At 38.3% G+C, this 27317-nt stretch overlaps 1 protein-coding gene across 1 annotated transcript in view; it reads left to right on the top strand.

Annotated features, from left to right (window-relative positions):
* Positions 1 to 26993, top strand: part of YME1L1 (YME1 like 1 ATPase) — a 74925-nt gene extending 47932 nt beyond the window's left edge. Inside the window, exons 9-19 of the mRNA XM_079772695.1 lie at positions 1049 to 1139; positions 5086 to 5238; positions 6699 to 6831; positions 8291 to 8353; positions 9388 to 9500; positions 10432 to 10587; positions 12373 to 12524; positions 13780 to 13906; positions 13998 to 14071; positions 14947 to 15033; positions 19681 to 26993. Of these exons, the coding sequence (XP_079628821.1) occupies positions 1049 to 1139; positions 5086 to 5238; positions 6699 to 6831; positions 8291 to 8353; positions 9388 to 9500; positions 10432 to 10587; positions 12373 to 12524; positions 13780 to 13906; positions 13998 to 14071; positions 14947 to 15033; positions 19681 to 19824 (1293 nt within the window). The 3' untranslated portion in view covers positions 19825 to 26993. The remainder of the gene's footprint in view (positions 1 to 1048; positions 1140 to 5085; positions 5239 to 6698; positions 6832 to 8290; positions 8354 to 9387; positions 9501 to 10431; positions 10588 to 12372; positions 12525 to 13779; positions 13907 to 13997; positions 14072 to 14946; positions 15034 to 19680) is intronic.
* The last annotated feature ends 324 nt before the right edge of the window (positions 26994 to 27317 follow it).

Genomic DNA, 27317 nt, shown 5'->3' with positions numbered 1-27317 from the left:
CAAACCACCACAGGCCCCTTGCTCAGGCTGCCCCACGCCCCAAGGGAACCCCCACCCTGATCCAGGACACCCTTCAGGGCAAACCAGCTGGCCCCCACCTGTGCACCAGGCCTCTATCCTATCTAATAAAAGAGTAATATGCAGATTGACCATCACTGCAACACACAATATGGCTGTCCCCATGTGGTCAAAGGTCCTGCCCCCATGTGGACACAAGATGGCCACCACAAGATGGCCAGCAGGGGAGGGCAGTTGAGAGGGACCAGGCCTGCAAGGGAGGGCAGTTGGAGGCGATCAACCCTGCAGGGGAGGGAAGTTCGGGGTGACCAGGCTGGCAGGGGAGGGAAGTTGGGGGCAAACAGACTGGCAGGGGAGAAGTTAGGCATCAATCAGGCTGGCAGGGGAGTGGTTAGGGGTTGATCAGGCTGGCAGGCAGAAGTGGTTAGGGGCAATCAGGAAGGCAGGCAGGCAAGCGGTTGGGAGCCAGCAGTCCTGGATTGTGAGAGGGATATCCGACTGACCGTATAGGCCTGATCCCGGTGGGCAGTCGTCCGAGGGGTCCCAGATTGCAGAGGGTGCAGGCTGGGCTGAGGGACACCCCGCCCTCCGTGCACGAATTTCATGCACCAGGCCTCTAGTATGGTAATATACTTTTTAATAAAATATAGTAAGTCCACATAATTTGCCCTTGAAGCTTATAACCAGGTCCAAAAAAAAAAATTTTTGGATTTTAATCTTGATCAAATACCACTGACATATATGAATAGAACTTTTAATATAATAGTTTTTGTTAACTGGAGGAAGCACTATTTTTTAACAATGTAAGAAGTTTAAAATGTATTTTGTTGGGATATATAAATAGACTTTGCATAATTGGCAGTAACGGCCAGGAAAAAACTCTTGATATATTTATAAAGGGATATTTTTGTATACTCCTTTCACTAAACCAAACAAACAAAAAATTCAAATTAAAATTTCAATTTCCAAGGAGCAGGCCTTGATAATCAAATCTTTATTTTAAATTGTTTGGTAAATTGTGTCACTTTAGGTGGAGGAAGCTAAACAAGAGTTACAGGAAGTTGTGGAATTCTTGAAAAATCCACAAAAATTTACTGTGCTTGGAGGCAAACTTCCAAAAGGTAAGATATTTTTCCTTTACCAGATTTGCCATAAAAAAATACTGTAATATATTACTAACTTAATTGTTATCAGATTTAACTGATTAAAGTTTAGTTCTTAATTACTATTTCATAAATAACTGCTCCTTCTGAACATACCTTTCTATAACCTTTTTTTGTGTAATTTAAAATTTTATCATACAAATTTTAAGTCAGTTTGCAAAAATATGACAAAGAACTCTACTCAACCCACACTCAACCATTTTAAAACATTTTGTCTTACTTGCTCATTCACTTTCTTTTTCTTTTTTTATTGTTTATAGTATTACATATAGTAGTACATATATCTCCTTTTTTTCCCCATTCACCTTCCCCCAGCTTCCCCTACCCCTGTCGCATGCCCTCATCCCTCCCCCCGCCAGTGTCTTGTGTCCATTGGTGTGCTTATATGCATGTACACAAGTCCTTTGGTTGATCTCTTTTCCCCCCTCCCCGATACTCCCCAGCCTTTCCGCTATAATTTGACAGTCTGTTCGGTGCTTTACTACCTCTATCTATCTTTTTGTTCATCAGGTTATAAAGTTCTTTATTTTCCATAAATGAGTGAGATCATGTGGTTATTTTTCTTTCATTGTTCATTCACTTTCTTTACATACATGTATTTTTTGAAGAGTTGAGAGGAAGTTCTGAATATTACATCATATATGCTTCTTTATTCCTAAATAGCTCACTGTATATTTCTTAAGAATAAGGATATTTTCTTTACATAACTCCAGTACAGTTATTAAAATCAGGAAATTTAACAATGATCTAAAACTTATCAAATTCAAATTTCAGTTTTTGTCCTAATAATAACCTTTTTAGTTAAGTTTCCTCATTGCACTCCCAACCCAGGTTCAGGACCCAATCCATGTTCACGTATAACATTTAGATTTTCTTTAATCTGAAAAAATTCCTCAGCTTTTTTTTTTTTAAACGGGGATGAGGGTGAATTTTCTTAAGATCTTAAAAATTGTATAGAGTACACATAAATTTGTAGAGTGACTCTCAGTTTGGTTTTGTCTGATGTTTTCTCACAGTTACTACTCAGTATGATTTTTTATTTTAAAAAATATATTTAATTGATTTTTTTAGAGAGAGAAGAAGGGGAAGGGATAAATAGAAACATTGATGAGAGAGAAACATTATCAATCAGCTGCCTCCTGCACGCCTCCCACTGGGGATCAAGCCCAAAACCTGGTCATATGCCCTGACCAAGAATTGAGCCAGTGACCTCTTAGTTCATGGGTTGACGACGCTCAACCACTGAGCAACACCGGCCACGCTCAATATGAATTTTAATTACTGTGTGATATTGTGATTTACAATAAAAACATATTTGGTCTTAGTCCCTGTTACTAATACAGAGCTCTTAAAACCTGGAATATCATAGTGAAGAGAGCAATTAAAGGTGTGTTTTGCACTAGCTGGTTTGGCTCAGTAGATAGAGAATCGACCTGTGGACTGAAAGGACCCAGGTTCGATTCCAGTCAAGGGCACATGCCCAGGTTGCTTGATCCCCAGTAGGGGGTGTGCAGGAGGCAGCGATCAGTGATTCTCTCTCATCATTGATGTTTCTATCTCTCTCTACTCTCCCTTCCTCTCTGAAATCAATAAACATATATATTAAAAGAAAGGTGTGTTTTGTTGTATTAATGAAGTAACTTTTAGAAAACACTTTAAGATGGGGGCAGGTTGCCTGGAGAACCTATTCTGTGCTTAGAAGGTTGGAACATTTAGTACCAACGCACCCACCCATTTCCCCGCCTCTGGGGAGTGAGAAGGGCTTGAGGTTGAATCAGTGTTCAATATCCAGTAATTTAATTAATCATGTCTATGTAATGAGGTCTCCAGAAACCCAGAAGGATGGAGTTTGCTTGCCCCACCATATGGTTGCTTAATTATCATACTATAATAAACTAGTAATCTACTAAGTAAATGTTTCTCTGAGTTCTGTGAATTACTCTAGCAAATTAACCATACTGAAGGAGGAGGACATTGGAACCTTTGACTAGCTAAAAAGTATAGGAAATAACCTGGTCTTCCTTTGGAAATCTCTCAAGAGGGAGGGGGAACAATATTATGGTACTGAGTTCTTAACTTGTGGGAATCTAATGCTATCTCCAGGTAGGTAGTATCAGAATTGAATTGAATTGTAGGATAAACAGCTGGTGTCAGAATTGCTTATTGATGTGAGGGAAAAACCCAGTATTGGATTTAGGTGCAGAATTGTAATGACTTTATGGTGTCCTTCTAGATGGTTGTAGTATACTTTAACCATTTATATTGAACTTTTAAATTATTTCTTATCTTTTACTATTTAATCTTAATATCTTAAGGCTTTGCCTACATGTTTAATTATTTCCTTAGAACAAATTCTAGATTTATTCATTTTATTGTCTGTAAATTATTGTAGATTCCAATGCTAGAAATGGAGTTAGTGAGTTCAAGGGGCACTACTATATAAGGCTTATTTTTGTACTCTGTAGTATCTCTACTGGGAATGTTCAGTGGTATATAAAAATAGCTGCATGAATCTTTCTTAATGTAGAGTTCACTTATTAAATCAGTACTGTAACGTCATTAAGGAACATGTTTAAAACAAACAAAAATTACATTTTTCTTTCTGATCAAAGGAATATTTTATAAATTTGTGGGAAAATTCTCAGGTACCAAGATATAATCTACAGAAATTGATATGAGGATGATTTAAACTAGTTAGGAACAACAATAACATGAAAAGTATAGTCTGTGGGATATTTTTGAGTTTTTCTTAAAGAGAGTTTTTTAGCTCACGCTGGTTTGTCTAAAGCAAGGATAGAGCAAGGGCCTGTGGACTGAAGGGTCCCAGGTTCGATTCCAGTTAAGGGCACATGCTTGGGTTGTGGGCTCAATCCTCAGTAGGGGGCATGCAGGAGGCAGCCGATCAGTGATTCTCTCTCATTATTGATGTTTCTATTTCTCTCTTTCCCTTTCTCTCTGAAATCAATAGAAAAATACTAGTATATTTTTTAAAAAAGTATTTTTAATATACAGCATTAATACAATTTTGTTGCTTTTTAAAATGTAGTCTGAAAGATGAAAAAGTTATGTAAACCAGGGAATTCTATTATCCTAATATGAAAAACTTGTTAGGAAAATTTTCAAACATACAGAAAAATTAGAAAGAAAGCTGTAGACATTAACTACTTTATTTACATCTCAATATTTTGTTATGCATCACCTAAGAGTAAGGACATTGTCCCAAATAAAAATAATAATTTATCCTATCAAAACTAAACACTATTTTCTTAATTTCATGAACTCTTCCGTATTTTTCAAATTTTCAACAGATGCCCCTAGAATTTTTAAAAATCCACATATTTTTATTGATTTCAGAGAGAGAGGGAGAGAGAGAAACATCAATGATGAGAGAGAATCATTGATCAGCTGCCTTCTGCATGCCCCGCTCTGGGGATTGAGCCCACAACCTGGGCATGTGCCCTGACCGGGAATTGAGCCATGACCTTCTGGTTCATAGGTCGACGCTCAACCACTGAACCATGCCAGCTGGGCCTAAATGATGTGCTTTTTTATGGAGGTGCATCAGTTCAAGGTTCATGCATTACATTTGTTGTTTAGTCTCTTAAACTGTTTTATGTGAATCTTATTTGCTTAATCATAAGTTTATATTCCTTTCCCCCAAGATTTTGTCCTGTCTATGGCTGATACGTAAACAGTATTTAGATGATACAAGAAAATGAGTTATGGAGAAGATCCTGAAGTGAATTATTAGTAGGGAGAAATATATTTTGCTATGTTTCAAAATATTGGTCATTGATGTGCTCGTAACCTCAATGTTTTATAAATTAATTATTCATTTTTAAGATGTATATCAGAATTTGTTTTTGTTTTTAATTTCAATTATTCTTGTACTTTTTTTTTATAGGAATTCTTTTAGTTGGACCACCAGGAACAGGAAAAACACTTCTTGCCCGGGCTGTAGCTGGAGAAGCTGATGTTCCTTTTTATTATGCTTCTGGATCAGAATTTGATGAGATGTTTGTGGGTGTGGGAGCCAGCCGCATAAGAAATCTCTTTAGTATGTTTAAATGTATCTTTTATACAGTACTAATTTTTTTTTTTAAATTTCAGGGGAAGAGGTTTTTTTATTTTACCCTTTCTTTGCTACTTAAGATTGTTATTCAGCTGAACAAAGCTATTTGGGGGTTCTGGTTTCAGAGAATTTTTTAAAAATATGTATTTTTATTAATTTCAGAAAGGAAGGGAGGAGAGAGAGATAGAAACATCAATGATGAGAGAGAATCATAGATCGGCTGCCTCCTGCACGCCCCCTACTGGGGATTGAGCCCTCAACATGGGCATATGCCCTAACCAGAAATTGAACCATGACCTCCCAGTATATAGGTTGACACTCAACCTCTGAGCCATGCCAGCCGGGCTGGTTTCAGGGAATTTCATGTGTGAACTAAAACAGAATTGTACTTTTTTCCCCAAATACAGTCAGAGTAGCTAATGGAAGTGTTAGATGTCGTTGGGCGCTGCAGAAAAGCTGGGTCTTTCTGTTGTTTTTTTATTTAAAAGTTCATCATTTCTATAGTATGTAATTAACCTCAAACCTGATTGTATATAGTTGAAAGAAGTAGGAAGAATGAGTGAATGCACAGTTGTTTCTATTTATTTGTTTGTTAATCATCACTGGAGGATATTCTTTCCATCAATTTTTATTTTTATTATTATTTTTTAATCCTCGCTCAAGGATATTTTTCCATTGATTTTTAGAGAGAGTGGAAGAAAGAGGGAAAGACAGAGAGAAATACTGATGTGAGAGAAACACATCGATTGGTTGCCTCCTGCATGTGCCCTGACCAGGGCCTGTGCCAGGGAGGAGCCTGCAACCGAGGTATGTGCCTTGACCGGAATTGAGCCCAGAACCCTTTGGTCCCCAGCCAACGCTCTAGCCACTGAGCCAAACTGGCTAGGACTTTCCATCGATTTTTAGAGAGGGTGAAAAGAAGTGTTGTGCGGAGAGAGAAGAGAGAAAGAAACATCTATCTGTGGTTGTCTTCCGCACATACCCTGACTGGGGCTGGGGATCAAACCTGCAACCCAGGTACGTGCTCTTGACTGGGAATTGAACCGTTGATCCTCTGGTACACAGGTCGATGCTCTAACCACTTAGCCATGTGGGCTACAGCTGTTTTTAATATATATCATTCTTTATGATATAATTATTTTTTTCCTTCTGAGGCTATTGTTTTTGTTTTTGTTTTAGCAAAGGTGGAAATTTATTGAAGAACAAGTACAGACTCCCACGTGGGGAAGGGGAAAGAATCTCACAGCACAGATTCCCACATGGGGAGGGAGAAAGAGTCCCCTGAGGCTATTGTTCTTTATCAGTGAAAAAAAAAAGAGAACACAACAAAATCTGTTTTGGTGTATTTTCTCCTTAATATCTTTTTGTTGGCTTTTGACAATTTTGCAGGTTTTTAATATTTATATGATTTTTCATTAAAATTTGAATCTTTTCTGTTTTCTTAGGGGAAGCAAAAGCGAATGCTCCTTGTGTTATATTCATTGATGAATTAGATTCTGTTGGTGGGAAGCGAATTGAATCTCCAATGCATCCATATTCAAGGCAAACTATAAATCAACTTCTTGCTGAAATGGATGGGTAATTGAATCTTCTGTCTTTGGAATATATTTAGTAACATTCTAGAGAGGAAAAATCTTATGTTTGTAGGCAACAGAGTAGTCCTTCATGCAAAAAGTCAAGACAAGCTATTTTTAGGATTGTATTGTTTCTAATTCTAATAGCGTAGTTAATGTATCAACTCATTTAAGTTGATGATAGTTGCACCTTTTTTATTTATTACTAGAGGCCCGGTGCACAAATTCATGCATGGGTGGGTCCCTAGGCCTGGCCGGCAATGAGGACTGGCCAGGGCGAGGGACAAAGAGTGGGAAGTTGGCCACTGGCCCCAAGAAGGGAGCCAGCCACCACCTACTCCTGGTTCCCCGTCCCAGCCCAGGGCCCTGAAGTCCCTGGTGGAGTTGGGAGAGGAGGTGATTGTTGCTGGGCTGGGTGTGGAAGGAACGGATGCCGTACATCAGATGCCAGCACACCACCACTGCACAGTTCCCCACCTCCCCCGTCCTTCCCTCGCTGCCACTGTGGCAGGCAGGCAGTGGGCCGATCAAGGCCTGCTGGCCTAGGGGAGGAATGGCGTGTGGGAGGTTGGCCGCCTTCCTCGAGGAGGGAGCCGGCCCTTGGCCCCTCAGGAAAAGGCGTCGTGTCTGCCACCACCCACCCCCGGTTCCCCGTCCCAGCTGGGTACCTGAATGCTCTGGGTAGGGTCGGCAGAGGAGGCAATGGTCGCCGGGCCGGGTGCAGAAGGAGCGGCCACCAGTTGTCCATGGGAGGTTGGCTGTGGGAGTGCACTGACCACCAGGGGACAGCTCCTGTATTGAGTGTCTGCCCCCTGGTGGTCAGTGCATGTCATAGCGACTGGTCGACTGGTCATTCCGGCCGTTAGGTCGTAGTGGTCGCTTAGGCTTTTATATATATAGATGACAGGAAAACAGTGATTCCTGCTCACATTATTTGGAGGTGTAAAGGGAGAGTATGCTGATCCCTACACAATTTGTGACCAGATTTTAGTGTTGTGACAGATGAAAAAGCTTGCATCAGTTTTCATAATATAAAAAGCAAGAGGTGGGGTTGCTTGGAAAGAAGCAAAAATATTTCTTAAAGTCATATAAGACATCCTGGAACCAAATAGGAAGTTTAGGAGCACATAATTTGAATTAGTAAACGTGAAAATAATTTTCAAAAATGTAGTCAGGTGCCCAAGCTTCTTGTGTCAGGTCATCTCTTCCTAAGTAAGACAAATAATTGTGCAGGTATATAATTACAGATGATTTGGTGATTATATATTAGCAGTTGTAGTGAAGTATACTGGGCTAATATTTGTTTTTTTAAAAAAATAGAGATATCATTTGGGGCATAAAAATACCAATCCTTTTTTTTTTTGCTGTTATTAAGATTAATGATAAACAGTTTTATGTAGAGCATTTATATATGTGTGTTGTTTTAATTTTTAGTGAAAAAGTACTTTTTTTTTTTTAAATAGTTTTAAACCCAATGAAGGAGTTATCATCATAGGAGCCACAAACTTCCCAGAAGCATTAGATAAGTAAGTATTAAAAGAAAATTTTTGTGAAGTACTGATATATGTTGAAACATGGATGAACTTTAAAAATATGATGCTAAGGGGAGGAAGCCCATCACAAAACATCATATATGGTTCCCTTTATATGAAATGTCCAGTATAAGTATATCCAGGGCAACAAAAAGTAGGTAGATTAATGGTTGCCAGAGGCTGGGGAGAATGGGGAGTGACTACCAGTGGATATGGTTTTTTTTGTGTTTTATTTTTGAGGGGTGATGAAAATTTCTAAAATTAAATTGTGGTGATGGTTACAGAATTCTGAATATATTAAAGAGCTTTGAATTATCCACTTATTTTTTAAATTATAAGAGAAAGTTTATTCAGAAAGTCACAGAGATAGAAAAGGTAAGACAGCTGGGCTGTGTGGGCACAGGAAAGGAGTCACAGAGGCAAAAAGAAGGGCACTTGGAGTTTAGGAAAAAGAAATACAGAGAGAAGGAGCCTGGGGGAAGGGAAATTGCTCAAGAGGGAGAAAGAGCATGCTGGCTTATCTACTTTAAATTTGGTAATATGTAAACTATCTCAATAAAGCTGTTAAAAGGACCTTCTGAAAACCTATATATCACAAAAACTTTTTTGGGTGGAGAGCATTTTTAAAATAAAATTTAGTATAATTTTAAATTTTTATTGATATTATTATAGAAGTTATTCATATTTTTGTTTCATCTAATAGTTTGTCTTTGCCTGAGACTCTAATAGACTGGTACAGAATTATCTGTTCCCTGGCTGATTGACTTGCACATTTTTGTTTCTGAGGGGTGTCTGCTATCTGTAGGCACACATTTATCAGTATATATATGTTCTGTCTTCTGGTTATTAAAACTTATTTGAGCCATGTTTTATAAGGAACTATCTGAATACTTATGTTCAAAACTATAGCTAACCTCGGGTTGCATTGTCTTTCCAACCTCTCCTTAGTGTGGTGGTCCTGTTTAACTTTTGACCTTCAGCATAGTCACCTTACTAATTTTCATTTTCTTTTTGTATTCTCTCTTTAGTGCCTTAATTCGTCCTGGTCGTTTTGACATGCAGGTTACAGTTCCAAGGCCAGATGTAAGAGGTCGAACAGAAATTTTGAAATGGTATCTCAATAAAATAAAGTTTGATCAGTGTAAGTCTTATTCCATGATACAAACATTGTTATCTCCATAAAATGGTAATATGTCAATCCCACCCTGTTTGTGGTTCTTATTTGAGCAGTATCTTAAAAGACCAGTTCCGTTATAAATCATTTTTTCTTCCATTTATGAGTCCTTTTTTTAAAAAAAAGTCCATTTCATACTTAATGCATATCCAGTAGATTTTATCATTTTGAATCCTGATTCTAATGAAAGTTTTCTTTTGAGTATTCAGGTAGATAATACTTAAAGATGAAATATGTATGTTTTTAAAGATGAATGTAAAATATGAAATAATAGAAAAAACACCTGCATATTATGAGCACAGTATCTCATGATATAGTCACTTTGGTGTCAAAGGAGGAGAAAATCACCTGTAAAACAAAACACACGGAAAGGAAGTATCATGGACCAACCTGAGTAATAAACGCAGCTATTAAAGCTGCAGTATTTTCAAAGATAACTGAATCAAGTGAAAATAAACACAAATAAGTTTTCCATAATAAAGGGAGCTTTTATGTCCATAGTATTTCAAAATGAAATTTTAGAAAAAAAAATGTTTACAAGTATGCTTCTTCGATTTGTCATTAGGCCACTAATGCTGTAGGTCATAACTGAAGGCTTTTAAATGATCAGATAACTCTACATTTCTTTATTTTTTCACAGTTATTTAAATTTAAGAGCTTTTGTTATTTGTCCCAATGGCAGTTTTAATGGCATATTTATAACAATTTTGACTTTATTCCCTTAGAAGTTATTAAAATAAATTTATTTTTTAGTTTAATTAAGATAAATATTTTAAATTATAGTTCACGATGGCTGGGTTTTTTTTGTTTTGTTTTTTGTTTTGGAATTTGAGTTCTTCCTGGCAAACTTTCTGTTGACTGTTTTGGGACTTTAAGATATTGTGTTATATCCACACAGCTGTTGATCCAGAAATCATAGCTCGAGGTACTGTTGGCTTCTCTGGAGCAGAGTTGGAGAATCTTGTGAACCAAGCTGCTTTAAAGGCAGCTGTTGATGGAAAAGAAATGGTTACCATGAAAGAACTTGAGTTTTCCAAAGATAAAATTTTGATGGGTAGGTTTTCTTTTTTTTTTCCTGTCTTACACTATTCAGTATGTTAGAGAATAAATTCTTCATTTTGAGAGGTTATTAAAAGAACAACAACAAAGGTAGCCCTGACCAGTGTTTCTCAGTGCTTAGAATCTTGGCTTGAGTATTGAAGGGCTGAGGGTTTGATTCCCAGTCAAGGGCATGCACCTGGGTTATAGGTTAGATCCTAGGCCCCAATCTGGGCAGGTGTGGGAGGCAACTAATCAATGTGCCTCTCTGACATCAATGTTTTTCTCTCTCTTCCTCCTCCCTCCTTCCTTTCCTCCTTCTCTCTTTTCCTCTCTCCCTTTCCCCACCTTGCTCCTTTCTACACTTTTTTTAAAATGTAGAAATATATATATATATATTTATATATTAATTATATATATATATAATTATATATATATATATATATATATATATATATATATATATATATATATATAATTATTATTATTGATTTCAGAGAGGAAGGAAGAGGGAGAGATAGAAACATCAATGATGAGAGGGAATCATTGATCGGCTGCTTCCTGCACACCCCTTAGTGGGGATCAAGCCCACAACCCAGGCATGTGCCCTTGGCTGGACTTGAACCCGGGACCCTTCAGTATGCAGGCCAATGCTCTATCCACTGAGCCAAACTGGCTAGAGCCCTTTCTACACTTTCTAAAAATCAATGGAAAAAATATCCTCAGGTGAGGATTAACAACAACAACAGCAAATAATAAAAACAAACGTATAGGGACATGAAAATATATATTTGAATGTAGCAAAACAATTTGGCCTCTCACAGACAAATGTAGATAATATAATTATTAGAGGTCCGGTGCATGAAATTTGTGCACTGCGGCGGGGTGAGGGGGGTTCCCCCTCAGCCCAGCCTGCAGCCTCTCCAATCTGGGACCCCTCGGGTGATGTCTGACTGCCGGGTTAGGACTGATCCTTGGACATCCCTCTCACAATCCTGGACTGCTGGCTCCTAATCGCTCGCCTGACTGCCTGGTCTCCCCTAACTGTCCCTCGCTGCCGGCTAGGTTGCCCCCAACTGCCCCCATTCTGGCCTGGTTGCCCCTAACTGCTCCCCTGCCGGCCTGGTTGCCCCCAACTGTCCCCCGTGCTGGCCTGGTCGCCCCTCATGACCCACCCACTGACCTGGTCGCCCCACGCAGTCTGCTGTTCAGTTGTTTGATCATCCCTCACTAACCCCCCTACTGGCCTGGTCGCCCCACGCAGCCTGCTGTTCAGTCGTTTGGTCGTCCCTCACTAACCCCTCCTGCCAGCCTGGTCATAGGCAGCCATCTTTTGAGGACTTGATGGTCAATTTGCATATTACCGCTACTTTATATAGGATACTTGTTTGGGGTACATGGGTGCCTATGTTTTTACTCTTGTCTAATATTGCTGATGAAAGGATAGTTAATTTTACTCTTCTTGGTATTTTTTACTGTAACTCATGAATTGGCTTCAAAACAGGTTAGATAAGACATTCCTTTTAAATTGAAAGTTTATTTTCTAGAAATATAATTAAGCTTTCCCTTTGGCTATGAGAGTAAGATGATAGTTCTAACAATTTTGGTTTTCAGTTGACATTGTTGTTGTTAATATGTATTGTGCAATTGTACTTATTTTTAAACTTTTACTTTGTTTAAAATATTTCTTAATGAAATTAAATCATGTTACTCTAAGAACAACTTTGAAGCAGATGGGTTTCATTCATTTAAATATACCTCTCTAATGGAGCATTTAACCTGATTAATTTTTTGCTGTTAGGGCCTGAACGTAGAAGTGTGGAAATTGATAACAAAAACAAAACCATCACTGCGTATCATGAATCTGGCCATGCTATTATTGCATATTACACTAAAGATGCAATGCCTATCAACAAAGCTACAATCATGCCTCGAGGGCCAACACTTGGACATGTAAGTATCTTGCAGTTTTTCTTTGCTTTCAGATAGCACTTTCCAGAAGCATATGTATGAAATTGCTGATAAAATCCCCTTAAAACAACATTCATCTACTTGCTAAATTTGTTGATATTTTCTTATATATTTTTTAATATATAATTTTATTGATTTCAGAGAGGGAGAGGGATAGAGAGATAGAAACATCAATGATGAGAGAGAATCATTGATTGGCTGCCTCCTTTACGCCTCCCACTGGGAATTGAGCCTGCAACCTGGCATGTGTCCTTGACTGAAATAGAACCCGGGACCCTTCTATCCACTGAGCCAAACCGCCTAGGGTTGTTGATATTTTCTTTTTTTTTAATATATTTTTATTGATTTCAGAGAGGAAGGGAGAGGGAGATAGAAACATCAGTGATGAAAGAGAGTCATTGATTGGTTGCCTCCTGCACATCCCCACAACCCGGGCATGTGCCTTTGACCAGAATCAAACCCGGGACCCTTCAGTCCGCAGGCCGATGCTCTATCCACCGAGCCAAACCAGCTAAGGCTGTTGATATTTTCTTTAACTTCCTGAACCATCTTGAAATTAGAGATACATGTGAAATTTATCTTTTAATAAAGAATATCCTTAATATTCCAGATATTTTATATTACAATATGAAATTTAATTCTGGAATAGCAGCAAATTATAATTCTTAATTAGGTAATTGCATTTTTCCCCCCACAAAATAAATTATGTACTGGCTCAGTAGTTTTTCTAAGATTTTTCTTATTGAGTACAAATTTTGTTCTCATATCTTTCTAATTGCAGAGATTTTAAGCATTTTTGTGCAACAGAAGATAGAAGAGTCCTATATCAGCATTATCTACCTGTTATTTATAAAATGTATTTTGCTTTATAAATAGTTTTCCTTATTTTATAAATTGCTGGTTTTTTCAATGGTCATCTCTAATAAAAGTCTTTGGGCTTTCAGCATTATGGTATTAAGCAGGCGTTCTCAAACTACGGCCTGCAGGCCACATGCGGGTGTTTTTGCCGTTTTGTTTTACTTCAAAATAAGATATGTGCAGTGCACATAGGAATTTGTTCATAGTTTTTTTTAAACTATAGTCCGGCCCTCCAACGGTCTGAGGGACAGTGAACTGGCCCCCTGTTTAAAAAGTTTGAGGACCCCTGAAGTAAGGTGAGAGGGCCAGATGATAATTCTGGTTATTAATGTAGGTGTTCCAAAACTCTCTGAATTTTTTTTGTTTTTCAATTGTCTAGGTGTCCCTGTTGCCTGAGAATGACAGGTGGAATGAAACCAGGGCTCAGCTGCTTGCACAAATGGATGTTAGTATGGGAGGAAGAGTGGCAGAGGAGCTTATATTTGGAACTGACCATATTACAACAGGTTGGCTGTAAAGAATGGCGTTAGTTCAAATTGTGTTTGTTGGTTTAAAGATATTTTTTAAATGAGTTCTATGTTTATTTTTAAATTTTAGGTGCTTCCAGTGATTTCGATAATGCAACTAAAATAGCAAAGTGGATGGTTACCAAATTTGGAATGAGTGAAAAGGTATTGGCTAATTTTATTATTCCTTATGTCTTAAATGATATGTGCCAAATGTCTCTTGAGAGAGGGTTTTCATTATAAATTGATAACATTTACTTTCCTCTGTCTCATTCCAAATGGAGTAGTCTTAGCTTATTCTAAACCAGTGGTCGGCAAACCGTGGCTCGCGAGCCACATGTGGCTCTTTGGCCCCTTGAGTTTTTAGCAAAGGCCAGCTTAGGAGTACCCTAATTAAGTTAATAACAATGTACCTACCTATATAGTTTAAGTTTAAAAAATTTGGCTCTCAAAAGAAATTTTAATTATTGTACTGTTGATATTTGGTTCTGTTGACTAATGAGTTTGCCGACCAGTGTTCTAAACTAAACCTTATTTTCTGAGTAATTTAGTATTGTCTCCATTCTAGCTACTTGAACACAAACAATTATTCGTTCATGAGTTAACAAAATGATAAGACAAATTCTTTAGCCATTTCTATTAACATGACGTAAAAAATCTACTTGCTGATCCTGCCATATTTTACCCTTTTCATGTATTTCACTTTCTTGCATTATCACTGTGGTTCCACGAAGCAATTCTAATACTCTGAATTGTGGATTTCTGGACTTGGAATAGCTGCCAAGGTTTTCTAAGAAGGCATTCACAAGCATACTTATGATTTTAAATTTTCTGTCTTGCTCACACTTTAGTTTTAGTGTATACTTTCAGAAAAATTATAAAATTTCTTTGCCCTTAAGGCCATTTTATATTGAATTTCTTAATTTCCCCCATGAAATTGGTTTTCTTATGTATAGGATGGTACTTTCTCTGTTATCTTTTATTTATGGAGTTTTTTGTTTTGTTTTATTTTCTGTTCAATTTCTTCCCATTTGTTTTAGCTTGGAGTTATGACCTACAGTGATACGGGGAAACTAAGTCCAGAAACGCAATCAGCTATTGAACAAGAAATCAGAATCCTTCTGAAGGTAATGATCATATTTTTCTGCATTTATTTATTTAGTCATAATGTGCCTAAATAGTTGGGTGCTTACCAAATGATAACTGAACCCTTTTGTTCTTTAGAAATAAAGATAATAAAGATAATAGGTGCACTATTTCAACCATGATTTATTTATTTATTTGTTAATACTCACCTGAGGATATTTTTTTCATTGATTTTTAGAAAGAGTGGAAGGGATGGGGCTGGGATGGAGTGGAGAGAGGGAGAGGGTGGCGAGGGGATGGGAAGAGAGAGAGAGGAGAGAGTGAGAGAGAGAGAGAGAGAGAGAGAGGTGAGAGAGACACATTGATTAGTTGCCTCCCACACAGGCCCCTACCAGGGATGGGAATCGAACCTGCAACCCAGGAATGTGCCTTTGATTAGCCTTGACTGGGAATTGAATCCACAATCCTTTTGTGCATAGGCCGATGCTCTAATCATTGAGCCACACCAGCCAGGGGGCAACCTTGATTTAAATATGTTGTTAGAGACATGTGGTCATAGACTGGATCTTTATGTTATTCTGACTGTAGACTAAGAACAGTTTATATCAGTGATTATAAATATTCAATTCTCTTATTTACAAAACCATAAGAGTTATTAGAATGAACTATACTGATTATTGATTCTTTATTGTTTTCCCATTCTGACATATATTCAACATGTGCTATTATTTGCTCGTGCCTAGCAGTGTGCATATGCTCAGAATACTGAATAAGCAAAACAAAGGTCATTTTAACTGCAGGGTCCAATACAGATTAGGGTAAAAGAATATGTAAGAGTAGATTCAGTGAGATCATTTGGTAGGTACTGTGGTCACCTAGTCACGGTATAATGGATGCTCGGGTTAGGGTGGTGAAATGTAGAAATTGAGAAACGTGTGGCTTAAAGAGATGCTAATGTAGTGGAATCAAATGCTTTTGTGATGTTTTGGTTGAGAGAGCAGCTATGAATCTGAAAACAATATTTTAGATTTCTGCCTCATGCAACTCAGTTGTATCCTTTACTGAGTAAACACTGGTGATGGCCTAAGGCTGGCAAGGATGTAGATCATAAGGTCAGTTTCATACCTGTTGAATTGGAGGTGTTGTAGTGAAGGTTAAAAGTTGGGAAAGATTCATGGGTGTGGAGCTAGTTCAGAGGTTGAATATGTGTTCTATTTGGGTTTGCATGAAGGTAGGTCTTGGAATGGAGAAGAAGACTGAGCCAAGAGCCAGAAGTCTTTAGTGAATGAGAACTTAGGTAGCACAGTGAAGGCTGTTGGGAAAGGCTGTAGTCAAATAGCATGAACTTGAAAGGAATAGAGCTTGATAGAAGAGGGAGTACAGCAATGTCTGGCAGTGTTGATGGGAACAAAGTGCTCACTTTTTACTCTGAAGTATCTGGGATGAGAGTGAATAAATAATTGCCACTTGGAGGCTTAGAGAAAGCAGGCTCCCCAGGGTGGCCAGGTTTTGATTAACTCAAGGTAGTAGAAGAAATGCTTTAGAGTAGTTAAGGTTATGGGAAGTTTACATAATGGAAAAGTTTAAAAGGTGTTTCAGAAGAAGTCTCTTATTTCCCTGAAGCTTATTTCTTTCCCCTTTACTATTGATGTTATTCTGAGTAAATTATTTATGTGTTAGTACTCCTGGAACAACACTCTTCGTTTGCTTTAGTACATTTCTGAAAACTCAGAACACAGAATGGCAAACATTGTGTTTTTTCCTTCTAAAAGGATAGCTTGGAAAGGCAGTAGGTACTCTTTCCACTAGATGGCAAGCCTCCATTGTTATTAAGGGAAAACGATTACTAGTTAACAGCATTTTAGGTTCAGATGTAGTCCTGCATTATATTTATATGATCTATGCTTCTTGGTATTGGTAAATTCATTTATATATTTTCTACCCAGTTGTATTTTTATTTTATTGTTTTTAGTTTTCAATCAAGTTTTAATGAAAAGATCATAAAATAACAGTTTATCATTACAGTACATTAAGACTGCACACTTCTGAATGGAGAGATCAGTCATAGGTGAATTGCTTTTCTATGCCACTTGGCTGCATACTTACAGCTCTGACCTGAATTTATCCAAACTTTTGAGGGAAGTAAACTCAATGTGATGACTGACAGTGGCGGTGGCCAGTACAGGAGTGCGATCACAGCGTCCCTACCCCTTTCTGGGAAGGATATAAAGCAAGGACATGATCCCTCTTCCAGTTCCAATTAAACAAAACAACTATAACCCCATGTCTCCCTTCCCCTCAAAGTATTTACGAATGGGCCAGTGCCCAACCTGGGGCTGCCCAAGCGGGGAGAGGGAAAGCAAGTGATGAGTAGGGTACAAAGAGGCTCCTCTCAGCACCTGGCCCCAGAGGGGCCTGTCAAATGGAGGTGGGGCGCTGTGGAGTTCCTTTCTGTCCCAAATGAGGTCTGTTATGCAGCATTCTTGAGGTCAATAAATTACAGTAATAAATAGCAAGGTGAGGTTGGGGGAGGGGTTCCTGGTAGAAAATTAAAGTGGGGTGACTGAAGCTGGGGGCACTGGACAGCTTCAGTTCCCAAAATGCACACCCACCTCCTCATTTGGAATGTCAGACTGAGGCTTTGGTTAGGTCCCTCTCCATCTCCCTACTCCAGGCATCGGATTCACAGGTACAGTAACATCTGCCCCAACGTGGCTCAGGAAGAGCAAGGGCCTTTGTCCCTTCAGGGGGCATGGTGGAGCTGAGACCCCTTGTTTGTTCTCTTAAGGCCTGGCACCTTTGCTTTTGTCCCCTAAGTCAAGGGGACAGGACAGATGCAGTCCCCTTCTGGCTGCCCAGGCCTCATCCCAACTCAGGACAGCTGCAGGGAAGGCAGCTGAGGTCTACCTACCCAGCCAGCCAGCCAGCCCAGATCATACTCCTGCACTCAGTCAAGTATAGTGAATTCTGATGGGGTGGGGGCAGGGGCCATCCCAGCGCCCAAGTGGTAGCTAATAGGGAGACACACACATGGCTGCATGAGGTTTTGAAAGTCAGCCTGGGTCCATATTGTTCATTCACAGGCTGAGGTGTGCTATGCTGCAATTCTCTTGAGATTCTTATTTGCTTAAAGGTTCATCTTTGCTTTTTTGCAATCGTGGGTGAGCCCTTGCAAGAGCTCGGTCTTGCAGGAGTGTGTGGTGGCAGATCCTGGGCTGCCTGCCTCTGGCTCACTCCAAGTCTGTAAAATAAGTACATTCATCATTGCACAAACTGATACAAAAACATCACGGTTCAGAGTGTTTACACCATCTGTGTTGGTACGGACCAGCCCAGTAATCCCCTCCTGTTACTTGTGATGGTGGTGTGCGTCCCCAAAGACTGGGAGCAGCCAGAATCAATGGATTTGCAAAGGTCCTGGCTTTTTGGCTTGAGAGGGACCCTCACATCAACCCCAGGATCTCAGGCAGAGCAGCAGGTGGGGCTCACATCTAGCCCTGGGCCCAAGCCCAGGCATGGTCTTGTGGTCAGAGCTGATAGCCACCCCTGCTGTGCCAGCTGGTTAGGATGGCCAGGAGGCCTGGGGGCAGTCAACACTGGCCCAAGTTCTTTTCCACCCATTTTTATAAGGGCAAAAATATGACTAAATATAAAAATATTGGCAAAAACATTGTACAGACAAATGTGACACTGCCAAAAATGAATTGTTGGTAGTGTTGTTATCTTATGACCTAATAAATTCAACCCAAACTCACTTTTGGAAAGACAATTGAAGGATTTAAATGACAAATTCAAGGTGGGTTGCAAAGAAAAATGTATGAAAATCAAGGGTCAGCTGTAATAATACTGTTATAGTTGTCACAAATTAAAAAGTAAATATATTATACAAGTGAACAAAGGAAATAATAGGTCTTTTCTGGCCGTTAAATAAGTCAGTGAAATCAAGAGGCAAAAGAAGCAAATTTCCTTCTTTTTAAACATATATACTGAATAAATAGATTTCTATGTTCAGAGGCCTTATTTAAAAAGCATATAAGTACAAAGTATAATTTAATTTTTTAAAGTACCTTTTTATCTAGGGTAGTCATTTTTTCTATGTGATAGATTTTGAGGTAAAAAATAAAACATTTGGAAAGTACGAAAGTATTATCTTTGGGAACCAAGCTTTTATATGTTTTTATTTGCCTTGGCTGGGTAGCTTAGTTGCATTGTCCAGATAAGCTGAATTTATGGGTTTGATTCCTGGACAGGGCACATATGAGAGTCAGCCAATGGCCAGGCTGGAGTGGCTCCATGGTTGAGCATGGTCCTGTGCACCAAAAGGTTGCTGGTTTAATTCTTTGTCGGGGCACATAAGGGGGGCCACCAATTGATGTTTCTCTCATACATCCATGATTCTCTCTTTCTCCCTTCTCTCTATGCATGTCCTTGGGTAAGGATTAAATAAGAAAAAAAGAATCAACCAATGAATAAATACATCAATAAGTGGAACAACAAATTGATGTTTCTCTCTTTCTCTCTCTCTTTCTAAAATTAATAAAATTTTTAAATGCTTTTATCTTTATAAATAGAAATGAATTGATTTCACATTTTTAGGGTACATAGATTTTTTTTTTTCTTTTCTTGTTTATGGTTTTTGCTTCTCCGAGGTTTTTTTTGCCTCTTATAGATCTGCTTTTCTATTTTAGGACTCATATGAACGAGCAAAACATATCTTGAAGACTCATGCAAAAGAGCATAAGAATCTAGCAGAAGCTTTATTGACCTATGAGACTTTGGATGCCAAAGAGATTCAAATTGTTCTTGAGGGGAAGAAATTGGAATTGAGGTGATCTCTCTTGAAATGGGTCCGTTGCTGGTTTTACTGCAAGAATATAAGTAGCATTGAGTACTCTCCTTTTGCAACACTTCTCTCCCATCTTGACTTGGTATCACTCAAGGGTGTGAAACACTTTGTCAACCTTTTGTCACATTTATCTACTTTTGGTTATTCTCATGATGATACATATTGCAAATTAGCAATCCATAGTAACTATGTTAAAGAAAATAAAGAACTATCAGGATTGAAACAGCTTGTTTGAGAAATGTCCATCAGTTATTAAGTTGCTCATAAATAATGATTTTATGGTGGGTTACTCTACTAGATGTGAATAAATATGTGCCTTGAGCTCCTTGGATGTCTTTTTACTTAGAGGAAATGAAATTGTTGAAGAATTGTCCTCATTTCTAGGTAGTACCATTGATCTTTGATAAAAAAAATGATGCTATTTGGCTGCTGGTAAACCATATTTCTACATACATCTGTGGAAACTTCATTAAGATACACTTAATTATGCTCCAGATTGTCCACATATAAAATTGTATTAAAAAATCTTAAAAATAGTGAATTGTAAATGCTAAGGTACAATCAGAATTTAATTGATTAAAAATGTACCTTGCATTTTTGTGGTCTTTTTTTTTTTTTTTTTAACATTATCATGGTCACTAATGAAATTTATTTCAGGACTGCAGTCTTTTGTTAAATAAAAAAATGACACTTCCAATTTTGAATAGTATATAATGATGCTTGATATTGAAAGTAAAATTAGATCAAAAGCTCAGTCCCCTTTAAAATGAACTTTTGAATTACACTGTATCAGAAATGGAAAATTGTGTTTGTTTTTCATTCAGATTTTGTGAATATGAACATGCTGTTACAGGATTTACAAATTTATTTAACTCAATAGAAAAATTATTTTAGAGTATTTATTGCTTTTTATATTTAACCAAATTATATTCTTAAAGTGATTTTATTAAAATTACCTGCAGTTTTCTAATAACTTTTAAGCTGTATATGGTCTTCATTGAGGATGTTGATCACAGGAACTTGCCACATGATATTTGTGCCCTTTTTAAAAATAATTTTAAATTTGATGTAATTTCAACCTTACAGAAATGTTAACAGAATAATAGAAATAATTTCCATATACTCTTGACAGAGATTCATTAGTTGTATTCATTTGCCTAATTTTCTATTGCCACCTCCCTTTTTCTCTTCTCTTCCCTTCCACCCTCTCCCTCTTTATGTGTGTATATGTATATGTGTGTACATGTCTTTGTGTGTATTTGTGTTTCATTTCTCTTGCTAGACTTCTGGGATTAAAGTTGATAAGTCATATGGTAACTTTTATGACACTGAGGAATTGTTTTCAAAATAACTATACAATAATATTATATTCCAACCACCAGTGTTGAAGGGTTCCAGTGTCTCCACATCTTATACAGTACTTCTTATAGTCTTCTTTTTTTAATTTTAATTTGCATGTATTGGGGTGATATCAGTCAGTAAAATTATATAGGTTTCTGGTATACAGTTCTACAGTACATCATCATCTGAATATTGCACTGTTGCTTATCTTATTCATTTTAAGAAATCACATATTATGACTACAAGTCCTTTATCAGCTGGATCTTGCCTTTTTAAAATCCATTCTGACAATCTCTTCTGTTATTTCAGTTGGGTATGGTTCATTCATGTTTAATATTGTTATAGTTGTTTATAATACCTATTTCACTTTTTGTTTTCTGTTTTTCTCATAGCTAAACAGGTCCCCTGTGTTCCTCTTTTATTTAAGTTACATTTTAGTGGTTGTTCTAGGGATGATAATACACATCAACTTATCACAGTATACTTCAAAATAATACGAACTTAATTCTGGTAACATTGATTAACTATATTTTAGCATTTTCTTCTCTTTGTGCTATTATTGTCATTTGTAATATCTTTATATATTACAACTCAACAATACAATATTATACTGCTATCTTATATTTTTAGTCTTTGTTGGGAATATCTTTAATTTGCCTTTTTTAAAGAATAGTTTTGCTGGGTATAGCATAATACATGGACTGACCGGTTTTTGTTTTCTTTTTTAAAGATTTTTTAAAAAATATTTTTTTTTATTGATTTCAGAGAGGAAGGGAGAGCAAGAGGAACATCAGTAATGAGAGAGAATCATTGTTTGGCTGCCTCCTGCATGCCATCTACTGGAAATCAGCCAGCAATCCTGGCATGCTCCCTGACTGAGAATTGAATAGTGACTTCCTGGTTCATAGGTCAGTGCTCAACCAATGGCCATGCTAGACTGGCAGTTTAAAAACGTAAGTTTGAATATGTTATCCTGGAGATACTTCCATTACTTTTGGAGAGAAGTTAGCTATTAATCAAAATTTTGATCTCCTTTGGTGATAGGTTATTTATCTCTTATTTTTAAGAAGTTTTTCTCAGCCTTGACTTTTTTTAAAACAATATTTATTGTTCAGATTATTACAGATATTCCTCTTTTTCCCCCCCATAGCTCCCTTCCACCTGGTTCCCACCCCACTCCAGGCCTTCCCTCCCCCCAACCCCACTGACCTCATCCATAGGTATAAGCTCTTTGTCCAATCTCTTCCTGCACCCCCCACAACCCCTTCCCCTTGAGAATTGTCAGTCTGCCCCCTTTCCATGCCCCTGATTCTATTACATTCACCAATCTATACTATTCATCAGGTTTTTTATTCATTTGACTTTTAGATTCACTTGTTGATATATCTGTATTTGTTGTCACTTTGTTGTTCATAATTTTTTATCTTTACCTTTTTCTTCTTCTTCCTCTTCTTAAAGAATACCCTTCAGCATTTCATATAATACTGGTTCGGTGGTGATGAACTCCTTTAGCTTTTTCTTGTCTGTGAAGCTCTTTATCTGACCTTCAATTCTAAATTATAGTTTTGCTGGGTAGAGTAATCTTGGTTGTAGGTTCTTGCTATTCATCACTTTGTATATTTCTTGCCACTTCCTTCTGGCCTACATAGTTACTGTTGAGAAATCAGCTGACAGTTGTATGGGTACTCCCTTGTAGGTAACTAACTGTTTTTCTCTTGCTGCTTTTCAGATTCTCTCTTTGTCTTTTGCTCTTGGCATTTTAATTATGATGTGTCTTGGTGTGCTCCTCTTTGGATTCCTCTTGTTTGGGGTTCTCTGTGCTTCCTGGACTTGCCGAAGTCAATTTCTTTCACCAGGTAGGGGAAGTTTTCTCTGTCAATATTTCTTCAAATAGGTTTTCAATATCTTGCTCACTCTCTTCTTCTGGCACCCCCATAATTCGGGTGTTGGTATGCTTAAAGTTGTCCCAGAGGCTCCTTACATTATCTTCAAATTTTTGGATTCTTTTTTCTTTTTGCTTTTCTGATTGGATATTTTTGCTTCTTCTTATTTCAAATCTTTGACTTGATTCTTAGGATCCTCTAATCTGCTGTTGGATCTCTGTATATTATTCTTTATTTCAGTCAGTGTATGCTTAATTTCTAGTTGGTCCTTTTTCATATCCTTGAGGGTCTCACTAAATTTCTTGGAGGTTTCTAGAATATTCTTGAATAACCTTATAACTGTGGTTTTGAACTCTATATCCAGTATTTTGCTTTCATCCATTTCTTTCATTTGTGACTTGTTTCTTTGTCTCCACATTTTGGTTGCTTCCCTATGTTTGTTTCTATGTACTGGGTAGCTGCTAAGTCTCCTTGAGTTGATAGAGTGGTCTTGTGTGCTAGGTGTCCTATAGGGCCCAGTGGCTCAGCCTCCCCAGTCAACTGAGGTGGATGCTCTTGATGCACCCCTTTGTGGGCTGTTTGCACAGTCTTATTGTAGTTAACCCTTGATTGCTGTTGGTATCACTGGGAGGAATTGACCTCCAGGCCAATTGGCTGTGATGACCAGCTGTGTCTACATTGGAAGATTGTTGCTCAGGAGACACCCTTATGGGGCAGGACTTGCTACAGTGGGATTTTGGTGCTCACTGAGTCTGCCCCTTGAGTGTGTCTCTTATAGATGTGGAGAGTTGTAATCTGGTATGGTCTCACTCTGACCACTTGGTACACTGGCTCTTGGATCTCCAAGGAGGTGCAAGGTCAGCCACTGTCTGGGGCCGCCCAGCAGAAGCTACAGAGACATCTGCAGATTCCTCCTCTTTATATGGCGTTTGGAAGTGGCCAGATGAGGCCCAACTGTGAAGCAAGGCAGGCTCCTGCTGCCAGGCTTTGGGCCTTCTTTTGGAAGCTCTGTGGCTTTCTGACCTAGCTGCAGTTTGACAGGTTTTAGGCAGAGAAAGGACAGGCCATTCATATGCAAAAGTTGATGTGCACAGCTTGGGTGTGTTTGTAAATTGGGTGGGGCGGAGTCTCTGGGAATCACTAGGGCAGGGCAAATAGCAATGGCTGCCAGTTAGCCCTGCACAGGAGAGGTCCCTGGGTCTTTGCATGCCACGCCCCCGTGTAGGAACAATGATCACTGCAAGCACCTCTGAGAGAAAGCCACCCTTGCATTCCTGTCCCGATGCCAGACAGACCAGTTTTTCGCTGTATGTGTCTGGGTCCCCCAGAGTCTCGGACTGGAGTTCAGAGCAAGCAGGAGCTTGTATCTTCCTCCAGGTTTAAAGAGCAGCACATCCAGGTGCCAGCACTCTCCGTGCCTCCGCACCTCTTTCCAGTCTCAATGCGCTTTCTTCACCTCTCTAGTTGTGGAACTTCCACTCAGCCAGCTTTCCCATAGTTCTGGGTGGTAGTTGTTCTGCCTTATAGTTGTAATTTTGATGTGGTTGTGAGAGGCAGCAAGTATAGGTGTTTAACTATGTCGCCATCTTGGTTCTTTCCTTCATTAATTCTTTAAACATGATTTCCACTAGTTCTCTGAACATGTTCACAACAGATGCTTTTAAGTCTATGATAAATTCAACATCTCGAGGAGATAGTTTCTATTTCTTCCTTAGTAAGGGTCACACTTTCTTATTTCTTAGTTTTCTACTTTTTTTTTTATGCTTTCTAATCTTACTGAACTTCAGCTTGTGTTGCAATATGGAGTCGATTTTCTTTATGGAGGGTTATCCTTGTTTTGTTTATTAAGTTGCCTCCAGCAAATTTGTGAAGTTTGTCCCTACTGGAATGTGTAGCTGTCTGTTCATGTATAGAATGTTTAAATCTTGCTTCCTAAGGTTTGTTGCTGTGTTTGCATTGCTTAGCATTTAGCCAAAGATTAGACTGAGGTTCTCTTCACATCCCATTAGTCAGGACTTCCACCTGCTGATGGATCTGTGTGTTGGCTCACAAGGACATTCAATGTTCAGGTCATTTTCAAGCCTTCCCTGGTTTTGCACATCCGAGAGAATGAATGAATCTGTTGTGGAAAAGTGTTCCCCATGTTTCTTGGTTACTCTTACAGGGAAAACACATTAATGACAGCCTTTGAACTGGAATTGGAAAACCTTTGCTAAGGGATTGGTAAGGCATCCATCTCTCAGTCATTTTTCATCACAAAACAAATACTAGTCTACACATTATGAATTCCATTAGCATAACTTAAATGAGTGTGCAGGGAGGCTGAACCAGGGCATTATTTGAGTCTTCGATAGGCCTGAGGATTCCAATCAACACCTTTCTACAGGGCATCTGCTCTAGGTACAAAATTAGTTCCACAAAAATCTGGGAATGGGAAATTTTAAATTCCGATTGCTCGTTTGACCAAGGAAACACAGAAACTCAGAGTTGGCCTAACATTTACTCTGAGTATCTCTGGTCCATTGAGAAACACTAGGGTCCACTGACCTGGAGTCCTGGTGACTGCCTCCTACCTCTCTGCAGCCGGGTCATGTCTCTGATCCTCATTGTAGGCTGAATCAGGAATGGCAGCCTTCTCTTCACATGTCACTACAGAGAGCCTCTCCTGTAAATCTGAGGAGCAAATGGGGTACAGAGATCATTTTCTAATTGGGCTGCTGTAGGAGGCAAATGCTAGGTGATCATAGTTTAAACCATTCACTCACACCAAAACCAGTTGGTATAACTAAGCTGAGTCGTCCTGAGAATTTTTTGTTGTTGGTTTGGTTAATTGTTCTTTTACCAATGAAGGCACTTGTCCCTCAGCAGGGGACCCGTTCACCAGCAGCAATTTTTGCAGAAGTCCTGGCACTCAGCTTCTGAGTTTCCACTCTAAGAAATTTTGTAAACTATTGAACCAAAGAACAAAATGGCAATAAATGGCCTCAGAAGAATAACTACCTAAATTAAAACCTATGCATTTGTCTTGCTGTAAGATGTGTTTACCAAACGTTCACATTTTCCTGGTGCATTTTATGCAATGTTGGTTTCTGTTACTTTTCATTTTGGCTAGCTCCTGAACTCATTAGCAGATGTAGTAGGAATGTGTTGAGTTCTGAGTTAGCTGGGTTTGCATTAGCTGTTGCTGTGTGCCTGCTCCTGCTCCTGTGTGTTCCACCCACCATAGCAGGTGTAGTCCAATTGGAATTGCTGGATCAAGAACTACACTAAAAGGAGTCTCTGTTGGCACTCACATGTTTATACCAGTTACTGTGGAAAATGGAGTCAACCTATTTTACTTTCCTAAGAAATAGAATAAAGATGGGAAGACAGGAGTTGCTGATAGAGAAAGATGGAAGCAAGGGAAAATGAGTATTTAGACTTTTAAGTTTGTAAATCTTAAAGAATATAGAACATGTATGGAGCACAAGAGGCTTCATAATGGTGAAGATGATAAGCTCACTAAGCGAATTACTGAAAGATTTGGCTAATGGGATTTGAGGGAAAAAATAGATATTTTATGTCATTTTAAAAAACAATTATCTTACCCTTCAATAAAAACAACCCCTCTTGCTTGCATTTTACTTTATTTGTTTTTTTCATCTGCATCATAAAATTCCTCAATATTACATCTTTCTGGTGAAATCTTTACCATCTAGTTTGCCTTCCCTGCGAAACTGCCATAAACTGTCAACTCCTTCACCAGTTACAAAATTACAGCTTGAAAACTTCTTCAGTCAGATTGTCAACTGTACAGATATTAATATAATAATCATTTATAATAATGGAAAAATATTCCATCACAATAAAAAAATGAAAAATCCCTGATATGTCTGAAGTGGGCAGGATTTACAAGGAAAACACCTACCACATCACTAATAGTGTCAGCAACAACCACAAAAACAAACCAAAAATGCAAAAAATGAAAGTATCACCCTGCCTGGGAGCTCAGTTGGTTAGAGCACGGTCCAGGTATGCCAAAGCTGTGGGTTTGAATCCCAGTCCAGGCACATATAAGAAGCAACCAATGAAAGCATAAATAAGTGGGACAACAGATGTTTCTCTCTAAATAAGAATATTTTAAAAGATTTATTTAAAAAAAAAAAAACTACCAAAAGCTAAGAGGAGCATATACTAGGACTTAAATTAATTGAGAGACATCATATGTATCTGAATATACTGATTCGAGAGATTGGCAGTTAAAGTTAATTCTCAA

Source organism: Cnephaeus nilssonii (assembly GCF_951640355.1).
Source record: "Cnephaeus nilssonii genome assembly, chromosome: 1".
Classification (NCBI taxonomy): Eukaryota; Metazoa; Chordata; class Mammalia; order Chiroptera; family Vespertilionidae; genus Cnephaeus; species Cnephaeus nilssonii.
Note: the sequence above shows the minus strand (reverse complement) of the source record. Positions and strands in the feature narration are given on the sequence as shown.